This window comes from Aythya marila (genome assembly GCF_965140915.1).
Source record: "Aythya marila genome assembly, chromosome: 1".
NCBI lineage: Eukaryota > Metazoa > Chordata > Aves > Anseriformes > Anatidae > Aythya > Aythya marila.
In genome coordinates this window covers 35,882,606-35,900,116 of record NC_139042.1, presented here as the reverse complement: position 1 = coordinate 35,900,116, position 17,511 = coordinate 35,882,606, and the positions used below count along the sequence as shown (strand labels likewise).

Sequence of the window (17,511 nt, the reverse complement as noted above, 5' to 3'; positions counted from 1 at the left end):
TATGAAGGAATGATTATTTGGAATTCTCATCTAAAGAAGTCCGTGGAGCATTGTCTTCTATTTCTAAATAATCAAGAAAAAAAGATTACATGGTAACCTTTTCATTTACTCCTTCCTTATTTATTTACTGCCACTTAAATGGTGACACTTAAAAAAAAAAAATGGAAGAAATTTAAAGGCAATAATTACCTTACAACAAATTTTATTGCTACAAAGAATACAACGCTTATTCCACTTGAACTGCATTTGTTGTGTGATGACACTGCATTCATTCTGTATACACAGTATTTGTAGTACAAGTCTGTTATTACTAAAGTCTGATTCCTCCCCAAAGCAATTTCAAATATCATCCTGAATGGAACAAAATGGTAATGCAACTCTAAGCCGACAGGCAGGTATCAGGGCAATAATTTAATACTGGACAAATAATTTTAATCCCAAAGCTTTGTAAAATTCTTTGACTTAATAGCACTGATTTTTAAAGCAAGTATAAACAAACTTATTTATTTCATCTTCTACACAGGAAGCCCAATTAACGCTCCTCAGATATCATAGTGGAGAAACAGAAATTGACTTGAAAAAAATTGAAATAGTCACACAAATACAAGTTTTCTGTCTTTTTATGCAAACACTGTTCAGTATTTCATTTAATCCTGACTGGCACGATTAGACAAGGAGTGGCAATGTCCTTTCTCAAATATCTTTGAGAGCTGACAGTCTTACTTACTGTCAACCATTCAGTTTTGTAAAGCTTTCTGAATGGGAAAACATTAAGTTCATGGGGAAAGTGCTACCGAAGGAGCATGTGGCTTCTATAGACTTGTTTCAGCCCTATCTGTCTAGTTGTCAGCCCGGATATAGACGTGGATCTATGACTTGCAGTGGCCATGGTTCACCTGTCCAAACTGATTTCTTGTTCCTCGTAGCTTTGCAGCTGACATGGTCACATTCTTGCTGCAAACTTGGACCATGTTCTGTGAGCTGTTCAGGGAGGAGAAGAAATTGAAAGTCCAGCAAACTCTCTGCAGCTTCCTGGGGAAATGGACATGGAGGTACTCGTCTCTGCCCCCATGTAACCGAGGATAGGATGCAGGGAAATTACATAAAGCTTTGCCAGGGGAGGTTCAAACTGGACATTAGGAAAAATTCCTTTACCAAGAGGGTGGTCGAACTCTGGAACAGGCTTCCTAGAGAGGTGCGTGACACCCCACGCCTGTCAGAGTGAAAATGCCCTCACTACAATGCTTTAACTTCTGGTTAGTCCTGAAGGGACTGGATCTTTGTAGGGCCCTTCCAACTGACCTGTTCTCTTCTATTCAAACTGCAAAATGGAACCAGAGAACTCAGGGAATAGCAATAGGCAATAATTAAATTCCTACAATGTATCTAACAGAAAATCAGTGAAAACAAACTCTTTTGAACATATCACATAAAGTCAACCTAAGCGGCTGACAAGTGCTGAAAGTTGCCCTTACCAGCACTATGGTTATAAAAAGGTTTGCTTTATTGTAAGCAGTTGTTGTTCTGTAGTTATTTCCTGACATTGACTTCAAAAACTAATTAGTATTTACAGAACAATGTTTCTTTGTTGAAACACAGGTAGAATAAACACAAGAACTAACTTGCCAAAACTCACTAGTAAAACAAACATGAAAACAGATTGTTCAAAGTATCACTAATAAAGCTAGCTGATTCTGTAAAGCCTTCTCTTTCCAACTAATTGATATTCTTAAGAACATGTAAGATGTTTGTGTCCCTTTTTTCAACCTTGTAGCTTAATGCTTTTATTTGGAAAGAAAACTTACATGTTTTATAGTCAATATGAACAAAAATGATAATATGGGATGGTTCTGTTTCTGGTCCCAGAACCCTTTTTTTAATCAAGCAGGCAATTTCCTTTAGATTCAGGATTATTAATACATTTTTTAATATTGTCAATGATAAAAGCACAAAAAGAATGCCAAGCACACTCTCCATTCTGGTTGATTCTGTATCTCATGTTCAAATTAATTTTGGCCCAGTTCGCTCATATCTATAAAATGCAAACCAACATCAAAGAAGGCTAGCCAAAACAATAAACAACTGTGCCAAACTTTGCATCAGCAACAAAAGTACCTTACAGTGAAACGGTCTTTATAAGAAGCTACTCTTTGTTTTATATACATGGACATAATATAGGTGTGTGTCTCTTTGTAGTAGTAGTATAAGTAGTGGTAGATGCAGCAAGATTTTGGGGCTATTTGTAGCAGGGTCACAATTTCTTGTCCTAGGCATTTCCACGTATTTGTGAGGAAGTCCACCTAAGTTTCCTGCAGCAACCATGCTAAAACAAATGAAAAAGAACTTACAAGTAGTTGTAGATTGTTGAAGGACTTTAAAGCCTCCAATTCATGTAATCATAGTTTTACCTAAAGCACTGATGAAATCTTCAATGTAAGCTACTAACTTCAGTACTTTCTGTAAAACTACTTCTTTTTGTTGCCTCAAAAATTTACAATTACAATCTACAGATTGTACAAGGCATCATTCTTTAACATTTTCATACCATAAACCACTGTTCTGGTGTCATAATGGGAAGTGACCAACCATTAGGGAAGTAACCAAACAGTCTAGCAGACAACGCCAAGTTGGGCGGGAGCGTTGATCTGCTCAAGGGTAGGAGGAATCTACAGAGGGATCTGGACAGACTGGAACAATGCACCACGGCCAACTGTATGAGGTTCAACAAGGCAAAGTGCCAGGTCCTGCACCTGGGGCACAACAACCCCATGCAATCCTACTGGCTGAGGGAAGAGCATCCGAAAAGCTGCCCAGCAAAAAGGGACCTGGGGGTATTGGTTGACAGCCAATCACAGAATGGTTTGTGTTGGAAGGGACCTTACACATTATCTAATTCCAGCCCTCCTGACATGGGCAGAGACACCTCCCACTAGATCAGCTTGCCCAGGGCCCCATCCAACCTGGCCTCAAACATTTCCAGGGATGGGACATCCACAGCTTCCCTGGGCAACGTGTGCCAGTGCCTCAGCATCCTCAGAGTGAAGAAAGACAGATGAATATGAGCCAGCATCGTGCTCAGGTGGCCAAGAAGGCCAACAGCATCCTGGCTTCTATCAGTGTGGCAAGCAAGAGTAGGAAAGTGATTTTCCCTTTATACTCAGCTCTGGTGAGGCCACATCTCAAATAATGTGTTCAGATTTGGGCCCTTCACTACAGGGAAGACACTGAGGTGCAGGAGTGTGTCCAGAGAAGGGCAACAAAGCTGGTGAATGGTCTACAGGACAAGTGTTATGAGGAGCAGCTGAGGGTGCAGGGGCTGTTTAGCTTGGAGAAAAGATGACTCAGGGGAGACCTCATTAATCCCTACAACTACCTCAAAGGACGTTGTAGTGGGTTGGGGGTTGGTCTCTTCTCACACGCAACAAGAGATGAGATGAGGGGAAATGGCTTCAAGTTGCACCAGGGAAGGTTTAGGTTGAAAACTAGGAAAAATTTCTTCACTGAAGGGGCTGTGGGTCATTGTAACAGGCTGCTCAGGAAAGCAGTTGAATCACCATCCCTGGAGGTAGTTAGAAGACACGTAGATGTGATGTTTAGGGACATGGTATAGTGGTAGACTTGGCAGTGCTAGGTTAAAGGTTGGACTAGGTGATCATTGTGGTTTTTTCCAACTTAAATGATTCTATGATTACTGCACTGAAATACATTCAATATGGTTGACAAATGTTTTCTGCCCCTGCAGATTAAAAAAGGAATCAGTTGCCATGCAAAAATAACTTTCCATTTCATTTGCAACAATATATTGATCTATTTACACATACTTGGCTTCATCCTTAAAAATACTTGGACAGTAAAGTTCTAAAAGCTTCTTGTGGAAAAGTTCACAGCTGACACATTACATTTAATGACAAAGCATAATTTGCATCTGGTAAAACAAGCATTTCCAGTGGTGTTACCTCACCCTTTGCAATTCCCACTTTTCTATAAGATGCTCCACTTCACCTCCGAGAACTGCAGTGTTACTGTCATCCAACAACAAGAATCCATTTCTCACTTCAACAATTCCTGAAAGCTTAATTTTTGTTCCAGGTGGAGTGTTCAAGCTACAAGCAGAAACAAAACCAAGTATTTCACATACGTTTATTAATATTTTGCCACCAAAAAGAACACATACAAAACTATTCCTATTATACTTTCAACATTTTCATATTTCATAATAAATGATTAGCATCAAAAACCTTTGCAATAACTCCTTCAACAGGCACCGTAGTTTTCAGTAGCTTTTTTGGAACACTTCCCATTCATTACACAAAGATGCCATATTGCAAATTAGATTCTAACAGAGATGAATGTTTGCAAATTGTCTGGTTGGTTAAAATCCAATTTAACAGTACCAAGCTAAGGATGTGATTTGTCTAGACTAACAGAAGATGTCTCAAAGTCAGTTGTCTAAGAATAAGTTCCTCATCCTAAGACTCATTTATAGTTAATAAACGGAAGATTTCCAGATGGTTAATCATCTCGTTTGTTTTAGACATTTAACTTAGGAGAAAACTAGGAACAGTTGAGAAAGATGCCTTCTATACATTGCTAACAGCCACAACTGTTCCAGAATATAAAAACCATGCACCTTGTGGTGCTTCTTCGCTCATTACTCCATGATTTAAAAGCAGATGGATGCTCTCTGTGGTCAACTCCCACAAGAAGGTACCTATCTTCTTTTCATTTGAATCTACCCTATAAAAACAACAGCAGATGCATAAAAGTATCATGCATCTCCAACTCCTAATTGAAAGATGTGGCAAGCAGCACAATCTGGAAATGATTATTTTTACAGTAAGAAACAAAAGAGGACAGTGTGTTATAACCTTTCGAGTAAGAGATAATAACCTCTTCAAAATATGCTAAAGCTGTCATTGCAGTCACAGAACCATACCACATGGTAAGGAACACTCACAGAGAAGTCAGACAATTTTAGCATTAGTAACTTAAACCTCTGCACTATTAATGGACTTTCTATATTGTTCTGACAGAAGCAAAGAAAATAAGATCAGAAAAAAAAAAACAGACAAGAAAGAAAACAAGAACTTCTGTCACTACTACAGAAAGTGATGAGTGGTGACACTGGAGACTTCATCTAAGAACTTTTAAATTATGTCTTTTACTGGCTGTTGGTCTTGTGTGTACTGTTTGCTCTAGAATCTAATGCAGGACTCTGTTTGCCTTCCTTTTCTGCGCTTTTTATACTCGCATTGGAATATGATATTCCAAGTTGTGAGGGCTCAAGCTAAAATTAAAATATCATCAAGTACTCTACTTTTAGATCATCTTCACTCTGAACTGCAAGCTGCTTCCTACTCAGAATGAGCAGTATAACAATCAAAGACGACATTTAAAAATGAAGTACAAAAGGTCTACACATCTAGCAGAGACAGACAGAGGAAGAAGATGCTTTTTAAATAGAAAGTAATCTGGAATGAAGAGCAAAGCATACCATAACTCCAGAGACTACACACTGGAGATCTTTTTCAATATCTTAATGACTACACACACAAGAAATCCCCATGTTCAGCAGTAATTAGCTCTTCTGTCCTTCATTTTTAACTAAAGAAAAAATGACTAATTCGGTACAAGTTATAGCTTTGTCCATGGTAAAGCAACACTAATTGCATGAGGTTAGGTGCGTCAGGGCTGTGACATTCTTGTTACCAAGTCAGACAAAAAATCTGCGAAAAAAATTGAGATTTGTCTCAAGTTAGCACACACTCATAAGCCTGCTTGTCTTGTTAAGTCTGACTCAACAGATGGCTGCAAAAATCCTCTTCAGCATAAAGAGCATTGTAAATTACATTCATATACACTTCTGCATGCTACTTTAAAGTTCTCCTGTATTTCCAAAATCTGAGACGGAAATGAGAATAAACCAAAAAGCAAAGTTGCCCACCTTATTTTTGACATACTACTGTATTCTATAGCTGTGCAGCTTGTGTGTCCATCAGTCATCTGTAAACGTAACATTCTGGGAGCAGCCTGAGACTCTTCATTATCCTTTGGTGCAGCAACATTGCGTATTTTCTGTATTTGCAGAACACACGGCCCTTCCAGCTATTTATGCAAAACAGAAAAGACAAAAATGTTAACACCTTGAAGCAAGCACACTGTAATATCTAGACACACTAACAGATGCCCCCAGGCAAAGCAAAGTGTAATTTAATTAGGCAGTTACGTTCAATTTCTATCACTCACATACAGTATGTTCTAAAACATGTCAAAAACGGCTTTTTCAGAGAAACAGCTGTAATGATGCTTAGTACATCTCTACAATATCAATTATAGAAAAGAAGTGAAAGATTTGGAGCGAGTGTACGAACAAAAAAAACAAGACTTCAAATACTGTATTTGTGGTGGAGGATTTCTCAAAAGCTGTAGAGGTTATGTTCATTTGGAAATCTACTTAAACTTGGAGCTTTTGTATCATTTCTTTCAATAAGTGAATATTTGAAAATGATAGTATAAACAACAGTATTTTCATTCATTTCTGTCTAACTCTTATTTCTGACAGTAACAGTTAAATGACCAATCCTGTTTCTCCTATGAATGGAGTTTTCTTTCCCCTTGATTTCAACAGAAGCATAACTGGATAATTTAATGTATAATAGGAAAACAAGTCCCCCTCTATCAACTAACTTCAAAAAAGAAGACACAAAGAGATGACGATTAATATTTTTCTCTTCTAGAATTTTTGTACAGAAAGATTATTTCTATAGTAGTGAATGACACACCACCACACTCATAAATTGTTTCAACTCATTAAGCCTGGCTTATCATAAATTAAAACTTTTTTTTTTTTAATATAAAATGTTTTCAAAGTACAAATGAAGAAGCGTTAGTTATATGAGAAGCACTCCTAAGTGACCACAACTAGATCTGGTACTCAGCTGAACAGTATCTTTATTATGATTGCAATTTCTCTCATAAATGTTAAATAAATTTTAGTTCTGGGCACGTGTTTTTGTTTTTAAATAACTGTTTGATAGACCCCTTACAATTCTGGAGCGCAAAGAAATTAGAGCTAGGCTAACTATGAATATATATGCAAATAGATTCAGGTTTTCTTATACACTGTATCAAGCATGCATTACAATAAAGCACAGCTGCACATTTGACGAGCTTAGACAATAGCGTCTGCTTCTCTAATGATGAAAATTACATGTTATTTCAAAGAAACAGGTGCAGAAGAAGAACAGAAGAATGGTACTCTTAAGTAACTATGCTATATTAACAACCTATTTGTTTATACGGACTTAATCAGGTTCTTAGAGCTTCCCTGTCACAATTCAGCTCAGTTTCCCTCTCACCACATAAAACGACCACGTAGTGATGGCAGAAGTCCATCTTCCTGCAGAAGGAAGACTACCATCACAAAATTCCAGGTGAATCCAGAAGACCTATACCAGTAGTCTTTGCATGGACTACTTCAAAGAATCACTGTAACCCACCATATAAAAATCCTCTTAACTTGGCCAAGTTACAAAGACACATGAAGGCAATGTTAATATTTAAGTTTCCAAGTAGCTGTTCTCACTGAGCACAATGAAGAGTCACATGAAAACCAGTAATAGCAAGTTTTTACATTCAAGAGAGTTCATCAACCCAAAGTTAAAAGCTCTCTAGACCACTCTGCAGTACTTGCTCAAAGCTCCTTCAAGCCACAGGTTTCACACCGCTCTCTTGCATTTTTTTGATGAAAATCCTTAGATTCTGGTAAAATAACCATGTTGCACAATGCCAATGAAAGATTAAACTACAACTGTACTATCTGGAACATGAATGAAGGCATTACCTAAATGATAATATGGGATTATATTATAACAGAATCATCTAGGTTGGAAGAGACCTCCAAGATCACCTAGTCCAACCTCTGACCTAACACTAACAAGTCCTCCACTAAACCATATCACTAAGCTCTACATCTAAACATCCTTCAAAGACCTCCAGGGATGGTGACTCCACCCACTTCCCTGGGCAACCCATTCCAATGCCTGACAAACCTTTTGGTAAAGAAATTCTTCCTAATATCTAACCTAAAACACCCCTGGTGCAACTTGAGCCCATTCCCCCTCATCCTGTCACCAGGTACATGGGAGAACAGACCAACCCCCACCTCACTACAGCCTCCTTTAATGTACTTATAAAGAGCGATAAGGTCACCCCTGATCCTCCTTTTCTCCAGGCTGAACAAGCCCAGCTCCCTCAGCCGCTCCTCGTAGGACTTGTTCTCCAAACCCCTCACCAGCTTCGTCGGCCTTCTCTGGACTCGCTCGAGCACCTCGATGTCCTTCTTGTAGCGAGGGGCCCAAAACTGAACACAGTACTCAAGGTGTGGCCCCACCAGAGCCGAGTACAGGGAGACAATCACTTCCCTAGACCTGCTGGACACGCTGATTCTTATACAAGCCAGGATGCCGTTGGCCTTCTTGGCCACCTGAGCGCACTGCTGGCTCATATTCATCTGACTATCCACCATCACTCCCAGGTCCTTCTCTGCCTGGCAGCTCTCCAACCATTCCTCTCCCAACCTGTAGCTCTGCTTGGGGTTATTGCGCCCCAGGTGCAGGACCCGGCACTTGGCCTTGTTGAACTTCATGCAGTTGGCCTCAGCCCATCGGTCCAGCCTATCCAGATCCTCCTGCAGAGCCTTCCTACTCTCAAGCAGATCAACACATGCACCTCACTTAGTGTCATCTGCAAACTTACTGAAGGTGCACTCAATGCCCTCATCCAGGTCATCGATAAAGATATTAAAGAGGACTGGCCCCAGTACTGAACCGTGGGGGAGGGACTGCACTAGTGACCGGCCTCCATTTTGGAGGATTTGACTCCATTCACCACAACAATTTGGGCCCGGCTATCCAGCCAGTTTTTAACCCAACTAAGCATACGCCAGCTCAAGCCATGAGCAGCCAGCTTGTTGAGGAGCATGTTGAGGGAAACGGTGTCAAAAGCCTTACTGAAATCAAGGCAGACCACATCCACAGCCTCTCCCTCATCCACTAAGTGCCATCACTTTGTCATAGAAGGAGAAAGATTGTATACAAAAAAACAGTTGCTCCAAAAAGTATTTGTTAACTGGACAGGCAACTGCACACATATTAATGAATAATCTTAGTTTTTCAATGTGAAAAGTACAGTATCATCTTCTACAATACACAGTATTGCACTAATGACATTATAATATTCATACTGAAAGTTTAAAATTTATTTATGTGAAAACTACTAGATAAATCTGAACTCTTGACCTTGAAATGGGAGAATGAGACAAAGGGTAATGACTGGAAGTTGAGGTTTAATGAATTCAAAAGCAGAAGTAAGGCATACATGTTATCAAGTGATAATGAATTTCCAGAGTAAGTTACTTTTTTCTGTAACACTATTTTAAAATACTTTTAAAATTTTATAACTAAAATTTATTTTAAATTGGTGCCAAGCTGGAATGTGAAAGATGATAGAATTACTTTGTTGACAGCCCTTTCAGTTTCCTGATTTCAGTACATCACCCTTCTCTTTGATGTCTTTTACTGACTACAGTAATGTGTTTCTTTTTCATTCTACTGAGATTTTAAGTGAAGTATTTGTCAAAATCATTCAAGTGTAGACTTTTAAGACCACCTTCATAATTTCAAAATGAAGTGCATCTATTTACTTTAAGAACCACTTGTCAAGCAGACCATGATTAGACAAAGCCTAGATTTCCTCAGCTTATATTTGTAGGTGAAACCTCATATAAGAGCATACATGACTCTTGTAAAGAACAAAAAATGAAAACAGTATAAACAAATATCCACATTATAATGTGATACAATGTATTCAGGTCTTTCTAGACACAGTTTAAATAGACTAAAAGATAATTTACTCATATTTAGTTAACTCATAGGCTTCTTCCATACAAAGAAACATATTTAAGTACTTCACATTGTGTTCAGAAAAAGAGTCTGCAATGTTAACTATGCACTCTGACTGGAGGGGGCTAGTAGATCAACTGTTGGATATACTATGTAGAACAAATCAAAAGCCCTTCCAGCAAATCCTGAAAGTCACTAAAACTATTTAATACCAGTGGTCTTCAAACAGTACTTACACTTGCCACAGGGTCAGCAAGTTAAGACATTGCCGCACACAAACAGGATGGCAGCAATTATCTTTAAAACAAGAGATGTTCCAGATCAAGCTAGAACCAGAAGCATACTAACTTGCCAAAGTACTGTGATCAAGGTAGAAAATCTTCTAATAAATCAGTCCCATCTGATCTCAAAGTTACAGAGGTAAAATCTGAAACAATTCCCAATAGCTACCTAATGATTTTTAGGTAATGTAACAACTAGACTATAACCTACTGTTTTCAAGATACTGCCTGCCTAGAGGCATTGCTTTGACACACTCAACCTCATCTGAAAACTAAAAAGTCAACCTTTCACAAGGACTTTGCTGTATCTATTATATCTAGCATTATCTACTTTTTCTCAAAAATACAGATGGAATCATGCCTCTTTAAAGCTCCTGAAATAGGCATTAGGAGCTAAGAACAAAATCAAAACACTGAAAAGGTGAAGAGTTCAAGGATGAGAGCTTACCTAAAGCTGCTAAATAGCTCTCTCTAGACAGACTATCACTCAGTTCCATCTGTCAGCATCACTGCATGCACAGCCACAAGCACCTAAGCCTGTCAAAATCATCTCAATTATAAAAGATCAATGAAAAATTCATTTTTGACATACGCAGTTTCAAACACAGAGCAATCACTCTCAATGGAAGCTAAATACAAGCACCTCAAGACTGAAACTTTTTAATGCAGATCAGTTTTAACCGGAACAGCAAATTCAATCATGCCTTAAAATAAAAAAGGCTGTAGGAAACCATGACATTCACAATCAAAGAGATGGTAGCAGGCAACTAAGCACTGTTAGTTATACTAATGTACTGGCAGAAATTGGGAAGTGTAAGAGTAACTTAAAACAAGAATTAAAATATGTAGCAAGTTATGTTCTAACTGCTTACCATCAGCCTGTCAGCATTTGGAAAGCATTTCTCTGATGTTAGAAATGAAATCCTTTCTGAACACTCGTGAAATGAATGTTTCAATTGTAATTGAGCATACATACTCAAAAGAAAACAAAGCTATACCCTAAATGTAACATCATTACTAAATTGTACATTATAACTTGTTATAACAGACTTCCTTGTATCTTCATTACATTAAAAATACCTCACATATATGCATGGCATACAGTCATCTGGATGGAAATGCGAGGGTTCAGCCTTCTTAAATCCTATGCAAATGTGGCCATCTTGTGGTTAATGGTGGTTATATAGATTTTTAAGGCCACACAAAACAGATATAAATGAGCAAATAAAAGATTTTTGTGTATCAGTGACTAAAGTTGACAATCACATATATGGTCAACTGCCCACATTGTTTCACATTTAGACTCTATTATGTCTTTTATGAAAATATTTGCCTATCGTCTTAATGCTACAAATCAAAGTTATTTTCCATGCAAGATGAACAACAGAAATGTGTAATTTTTCTTCCCTCCTGAAGCATTTCTGAACCACAGGTACCTTCTACTGAGAGGTTACACAAACAATTATTTTTACACATCTCAAAATAGGCAGCAGCACTTACTAAGTAGGCAGATTTGCCTAACTTCACTAAACGAAAACTGTACCGTTAGGAAAGCAAAGATCAGTGTACTATCTACTAGTTTGTGCTAAAAGCTATAAAAAAGTAATTCCCAGACTTTTTCTTTACAGTCCATACTTCTTTTCTAAAGCTAGAGGATTACCTTTCTCTAGCAAAAGGTTTACAGAGTGTTTTTTTTCTAGAATAACCATCTAAAAGCTATGATTTAAATAAAAAAGTTGATTAAAGTAAGACCAAACTAAATTTTAGCACTAAATTTTAGCAGAAGTTCACACATAGAAAGTCCAATCTCCTTAGCAATGTCAACAGAAGCAGACAAGTTTGGAATTTAAGAAATAAGAAAACAAAAATGAATGTGCGCCACAATTTTCCTTCATCCCATTTTCTCTGGCTTCTCAAAACCCCCATCACCACTGCCAGAAGTTATCTACAAGAAAAAAAAGAAAAAAAAAAAAAGAAAGCTTTTTCCCCCTGTTTGTATTTTTACTCTTTATGACTGAAAATGAAAGGAATAGATACACATTGATTTCTCTCAATTACCTGACTATATGGGAAATAGAAGTGCCTTGAATCAAGCAAACTTGAATTTTAAAAAATTTGGATTGGATTAGATTCCTGCAGCACACAATCCTACTATCCAGTCTTCCATCCCCATCAACAGTAAGACAACCCCCTGCAGAAATATATCAAGCTCTATTCACTAACAACAATGACAGATGCATTAAAAAAAAAACAAAACAAAAAAAAAAAAAAAAAACACTTAACTGCTACAGGGAAGAGATGTTCCAGAATATTATTGCACTGATTATTAAGCATCTTTTTTTTCAGTTTTTAATCTAGATTTGAGTAGTTTAAATCAATTTCTCCACCAAAAATTCTCTTCCAATTTAAACTAATCTTACTCCTCTTTTATTACTTCCTTCTTTCTGATATGCTTACGAACTCTGTACCTCCTCCCTGATTCCAAGTTTGCTGCCTGGAAACATACTTTCCTTTCCACTTCCCACTTATCCTAGTAATACTCCCTTGTACTCGCAGTATCTCATCTTTATTCCACTTTCCTTTTCGCAGCCGCATTGCACTGTTTACAGGCAACACCAACTTCTATAACCAAGTTTCTCTCCTCTGCATTGACTCCCAAATGAGGGAGTTCTAAGCCTACAGCAGGACTGTCAGTCCCTAAATATGTGATTTCACATTTTATACACGTAACTTTTGCTTACTTAGACACAGTAATCACAACTTCCATACACCTTCCTTATTTTGCCACAGAAGTTAGAATATCCATACTGAAAATGGAGGCAAAGTATCAAGCTAGGAAAAAATAAAATAAAATCATTTATCTCTTTGTTAAATATTTAATTTAAGAGCTTCTTTTATACTGAAATCCATGAGTCTGGATTTTAAATCATTGAAATCACATCATTACTCTCCCTAATCATTACTTCCCTTTTATCACTCTTTTCCTTTTTCAGTGGACAATTTTGGTTCTGAACATACACTGGATAACCTTCAATTAAAAGCCTGTTGATCTACAAATTAGTTGCTTATCCTCTAGCTCAGTAAGTCAACATAAAAACAATCACCAACCACTCTTCCCCACACACACACACACACACACACACTCATCTTTTAAAATATAATAAATTTTTCACAAATCAACAAAACATCTCCAAGCATAAAGGTCACACTTGTAAGTTTTTCCTACAATCTACCAAAAAATGCATAATTTCCAACATCTTTTGCAAGAACAGCACTCTAAGTCTTGTCATCCAAGTGCAGTGACTTGCTTTTTACTTTGCGATCTGAAGCACTCCAAAAGACAAGGTCAAAAAACATTATTTCCAGTATTTCCTATGTCTGCAACACACTTAAAATTGTTTGTTTAGTCAAAACTGCTAATCTAAAAAAGTTCACTCTTGTATTTCTCACTGGAATTCTAAACGAACAACATTAAGTGAAGAGACCTTTTATGAATATGCCATCCAACATTTGGAGCTCTGGGCAATGTACATAAGTACATGAACTTTACATTCTTTTTTTACAGGTCCGATGACTACAAGACACCATACACATTGCCTACCTTGAATAGCCTCAGAAATGATTTTACAATAAACTAATATCAAGCCTATGTTTTCTGTTAGTAATTAAATTGCATAGGTGTCATAGCCCTCCTACCCTCAAGCAAATCAGCACTCCCACCCAACTTGGTGTTATCAGTAAACTTGTACTAAGAATGCACTTGATCCCCTCGTCCAGATCATTGAAAAACATATTAAGTAGAATTGGCCCCAGTACTGAGCCCTGGAGAAACTGCTAGTGACTGGCCTCCAGCTGGATTTAACTCCATTCACAACAACACTTTGGGCCTGGCCACCCAGACAGTTTTTTACCCAGTTAAGAGTACAACCATCCAAGCCATGAGCAGCCAGCTTCTCCAGAAAGATGCTGTGGGAAACTGTGTCAAAAGCTTTAGGAAAGCCTAAATAAACAACACCCACAGCCTATTCCTCATCTACTAAGCATGTCACCTTGCCCTAGAAGCAGATCATGTACATCAAGCAAGACCTGCCTTTCATAAAGCCATGGTGACTGGGCCTGAACACCTGGCTGTCATGTATGTTCTGCCTGATGGCACTCAGGATGATCTGTTCCATAGCCTCTACTGGCACTAAAATGGAGAAGTTACTAGGTATATTCTCAAGTAAACAGCTGAACAATTACCTCTAAAGAAACCCAACAGTAATTCAACTGTGGAGAAAAAAAAAAAAAAAAAAAACTATAAAAATCACTTCCAACTGAAAATGTTTCAGTTGGAAACTAAAATAGCAAACCTAAATATGAAAAGCATTATAATGCACCCAACAATACTTGGAGAATTATATTCATCATAAAATGGTTTGGATTGGAAGCCACCTTACAGATATAGTTCCAGACCCCCTGCCATGGGCAGGGATTCCTCCCACCAGACCAGATTGCTCAAAGCCCCATCCAGACTGGCCTTGAACACTTCCAGAGATGGGGCATCCACAACTTCTCTCAGCAACCTGTTCCAGTGCCTCACCACCCTCATAGTAAAAAAAATTTACCCTCATATTAACTAAATTTGCCCTTTTCTAGCTTAAAACTGTTACCCCTTGTACTATCACAACACCTCAGAGTAAAGAGTCCTTACCCATCTTTCTTATGGGCCCCCTACAGGTACTGGAAGGCCGCTATAAGGTCTCCCTGGTGCCTGCTCTTCTCCAGGTTGAACAATCCCAACTCACTCCCTCAGCCTGTCTTCACTGAAGTGCTCCAGCCCCACTGTCATTCTTGACTCCCCTGGACTCATTACTAGGCCCATGTCCTATAGGACATACCTACTATGTCCACGTACTTCTTATGCCGGGGGTCCCAGAGCTGAACCCAGTATCCTAGGAGGGGTCTCATAAAAGTAGAGCAGAGGGGGACAATCACCTCCCTCAACCTGCTGGCCACGCTTCTTTTGATGCGGCCTGCTTTCTGGGCTGCAAGCACGTATCACCTGCTCTGGCCCTTCAGCAACCAACACCCCTACGTCTTTCTCACCTGGGCTGCTCTCAATCCATTCCCTGCCCAGCATGTTATTTGTCCCTGGGATTGCCCTGACCAGGTACAGAGCATTGCACTTGACCTCGTTGAAGTATTTAACCAAATATGTTTAGATTTTGTCAATACTACAGGATATGAAGTGCAGAATTCAGTAATACTCAATTAAGCAACTGCAAAATGAACAGTGTAAAAACAGATGATGAGAAGTATTTTATTTGTTTTCCATACTTCAAAAACAGAATGCTGACAGGGAAGAAAAATATTCAAATCACAGATATAAGAAAAAGCCTAGATTTATTTTTTTTTCATTTTTCTAGGTGGAAAAAAAAAAAAAAGCTTTAAGCACTGAAATATCTTTAACGGTATGTTATTCCAAATCATAAAAAGGTAAACAATCTATCAGAATTAATTCATAAACTAACACCTTGGGAAAAAGGAAAAAAAAAAAAAGGATAATATTTAGAAGTAGCACTTGCAAAAACAGTTCCATATAGTAAGAAATAAAATTAATAATACTTCTTCCAGAAAGTTGTTTTAATAAGTAATGGGTTTCATGCATGGACTGCTGTCTGGCTAACCACTATGAACTATCACCCAAGCATGGTATCTCTCAAGTGGGCTTTTCATAGCTGACAATGATGTTCCTCTGTTGTTGTTCCAGAAGCTTGTGGTATATCAGTCACCACCCCATTCGGACAATAGCATCAACAGAAATAAATCCAAACAGCTCTTAAACAGCCTCTCTCATCAATCTTGCTTTCTCAAAAGAATGCTGCCTTGATTTATTGCTATAGTGAATTTCAACAGTAATGAAATATGTTTCTCAAGAACCTTCACATCAAAAATACAGATCATCAATACTGGGAAATTAGGGATAATGATTTGAATGGAGAACTACCACTAGCTTTAAAATAAAAACTCCTTCATTTATCCACTCTCTTAAATGAATGCAAGGAAGAAAACAGGAAGGGTATACCAATGAGGTCAAATTCAATTTTTATCTAAACATACAGTGTATATGTCAAAAATATGGCATATCTAAACTTTGAATATAATACTACCTGTGGAATATAAAGCATTGCATCATCTGACATGGTTTATCCACATAACCCATAAGCTGCACAACCACAGGTAAATTACAAAGTTTATAACCTTAATCGTGTTTATCTGTGGATATTGTGAAGACAGTATCAACATTTATCATTGTGTATCATAATTATACAACTACTTTCCTTTATTCCTAACCTGCTTTGCTGCACTCACAAGAATAAAGAAAAAAAAAAAAAAGAACTTTTGATACTATGTCAAGATCAAAGAGGTTCAACTGTTTCTGAGCGAAAAGGAAGTTGTTAGGATCGTTCATGTTTATTTGAGCATTTCAAAGTTCAGAAGTAAAAAGTCTTCATTATAAAGCATAGTGAGCAAACTAATGTAAATATATTTATTGTATAATGCACTCAAATATTGGTTTCATTTGTATGTTGAATAATGACAAAAACAGACTAACGCAGTGCAGCAGTCTGTCATCACACAGAAATCACAACAAAAGAAGTGAAATAATATTGTCTACCTTTTCCACCTTTCCACCATTGATGTCACTGGGGAGGAATTTCTTGCCAATAGTTCTTAAATCTGTCTGAAATTAACAGAGAAGACAAGAGAATATTAACCTAAAATATCCCATTTTAAAAAAAGGTATTATAAAAAGCAAAAAGTGCATTTCTTCTATCCTGCCAATCACTTGTACACTATTAAAAAAGTCCCTCTAACCTCTAACCCTCCATATAAGATGAAAAAAAATCAACTACTTAAAGTAATTTTCAACACATTTTCAAAGATAGTTAAAAATGCTTTTAATTGTTGAAAAGAAATGACTAAGTAATGCTTACTTATTAGACTCAACTCTGATGTTTAATACAGGCAAACTTCTTCCTTTTTCATCTGGCACTTAAGAGAAAAGCATTTTTAATTTTTGTGTTTTTACACATACAAATCCATCATCAAAGGTTGGGAACATTTCTGCAATTAAACCTAGAGTAAAAGTCTACATCACATTTCTATTAAATGCTTTTCACCTTAAATGTCTGCCTGATTATTTCTTTTGGAAGTGAGGTAAACAGCTATGTGACATTATTCAGCAACTATGCAACACAGCTGTTGATGGTATTTAACTGAAGAACTCATATGATCAAAGGAACAAATCTCTACAAAAACACCTTCCCCTAACCACAGTTTGG

The 17,511-nt window shown here is 37.6% G+C and overlaps 1 protein-coding gene across 2 annotated transcripts in view; it reads right to left on the bottom strand.

Annotated features, from left to right (window-relative positions):
• The window catches only part of TDRD3 (tudor domain containing 3), a 103,910-nt gene that overhangs the window by 43,631 nt on the left and 42,768 nt on the right, over positions 1 to 17,511 (bottom strand). The window contains exons 3-5 of one of the 2 annotated variants that reach the window (XM_082772460.1): positions 16,845 to 16,910; positions 5,945 to 6,105; positions 3,962 to 4,103 (exon numbers count right to left, since the gene is read on the bottom strand). In XM_082772460.1, the coding sequence (XP_082628586.1) occupies positions 3,962 to 4,103; positions 5,945 to 6,105; positions 16,845 to 16,910 (369 nt within the window). The remainder of the gene's footprint in view (positions 1 to 3,961; positions 4,104 to 5,944; positions 6,106 to 16,844; positions 16,911 to 17,511) is intronic. The other variant, XM_082772461.1, reaches the window with a different exon arrangement.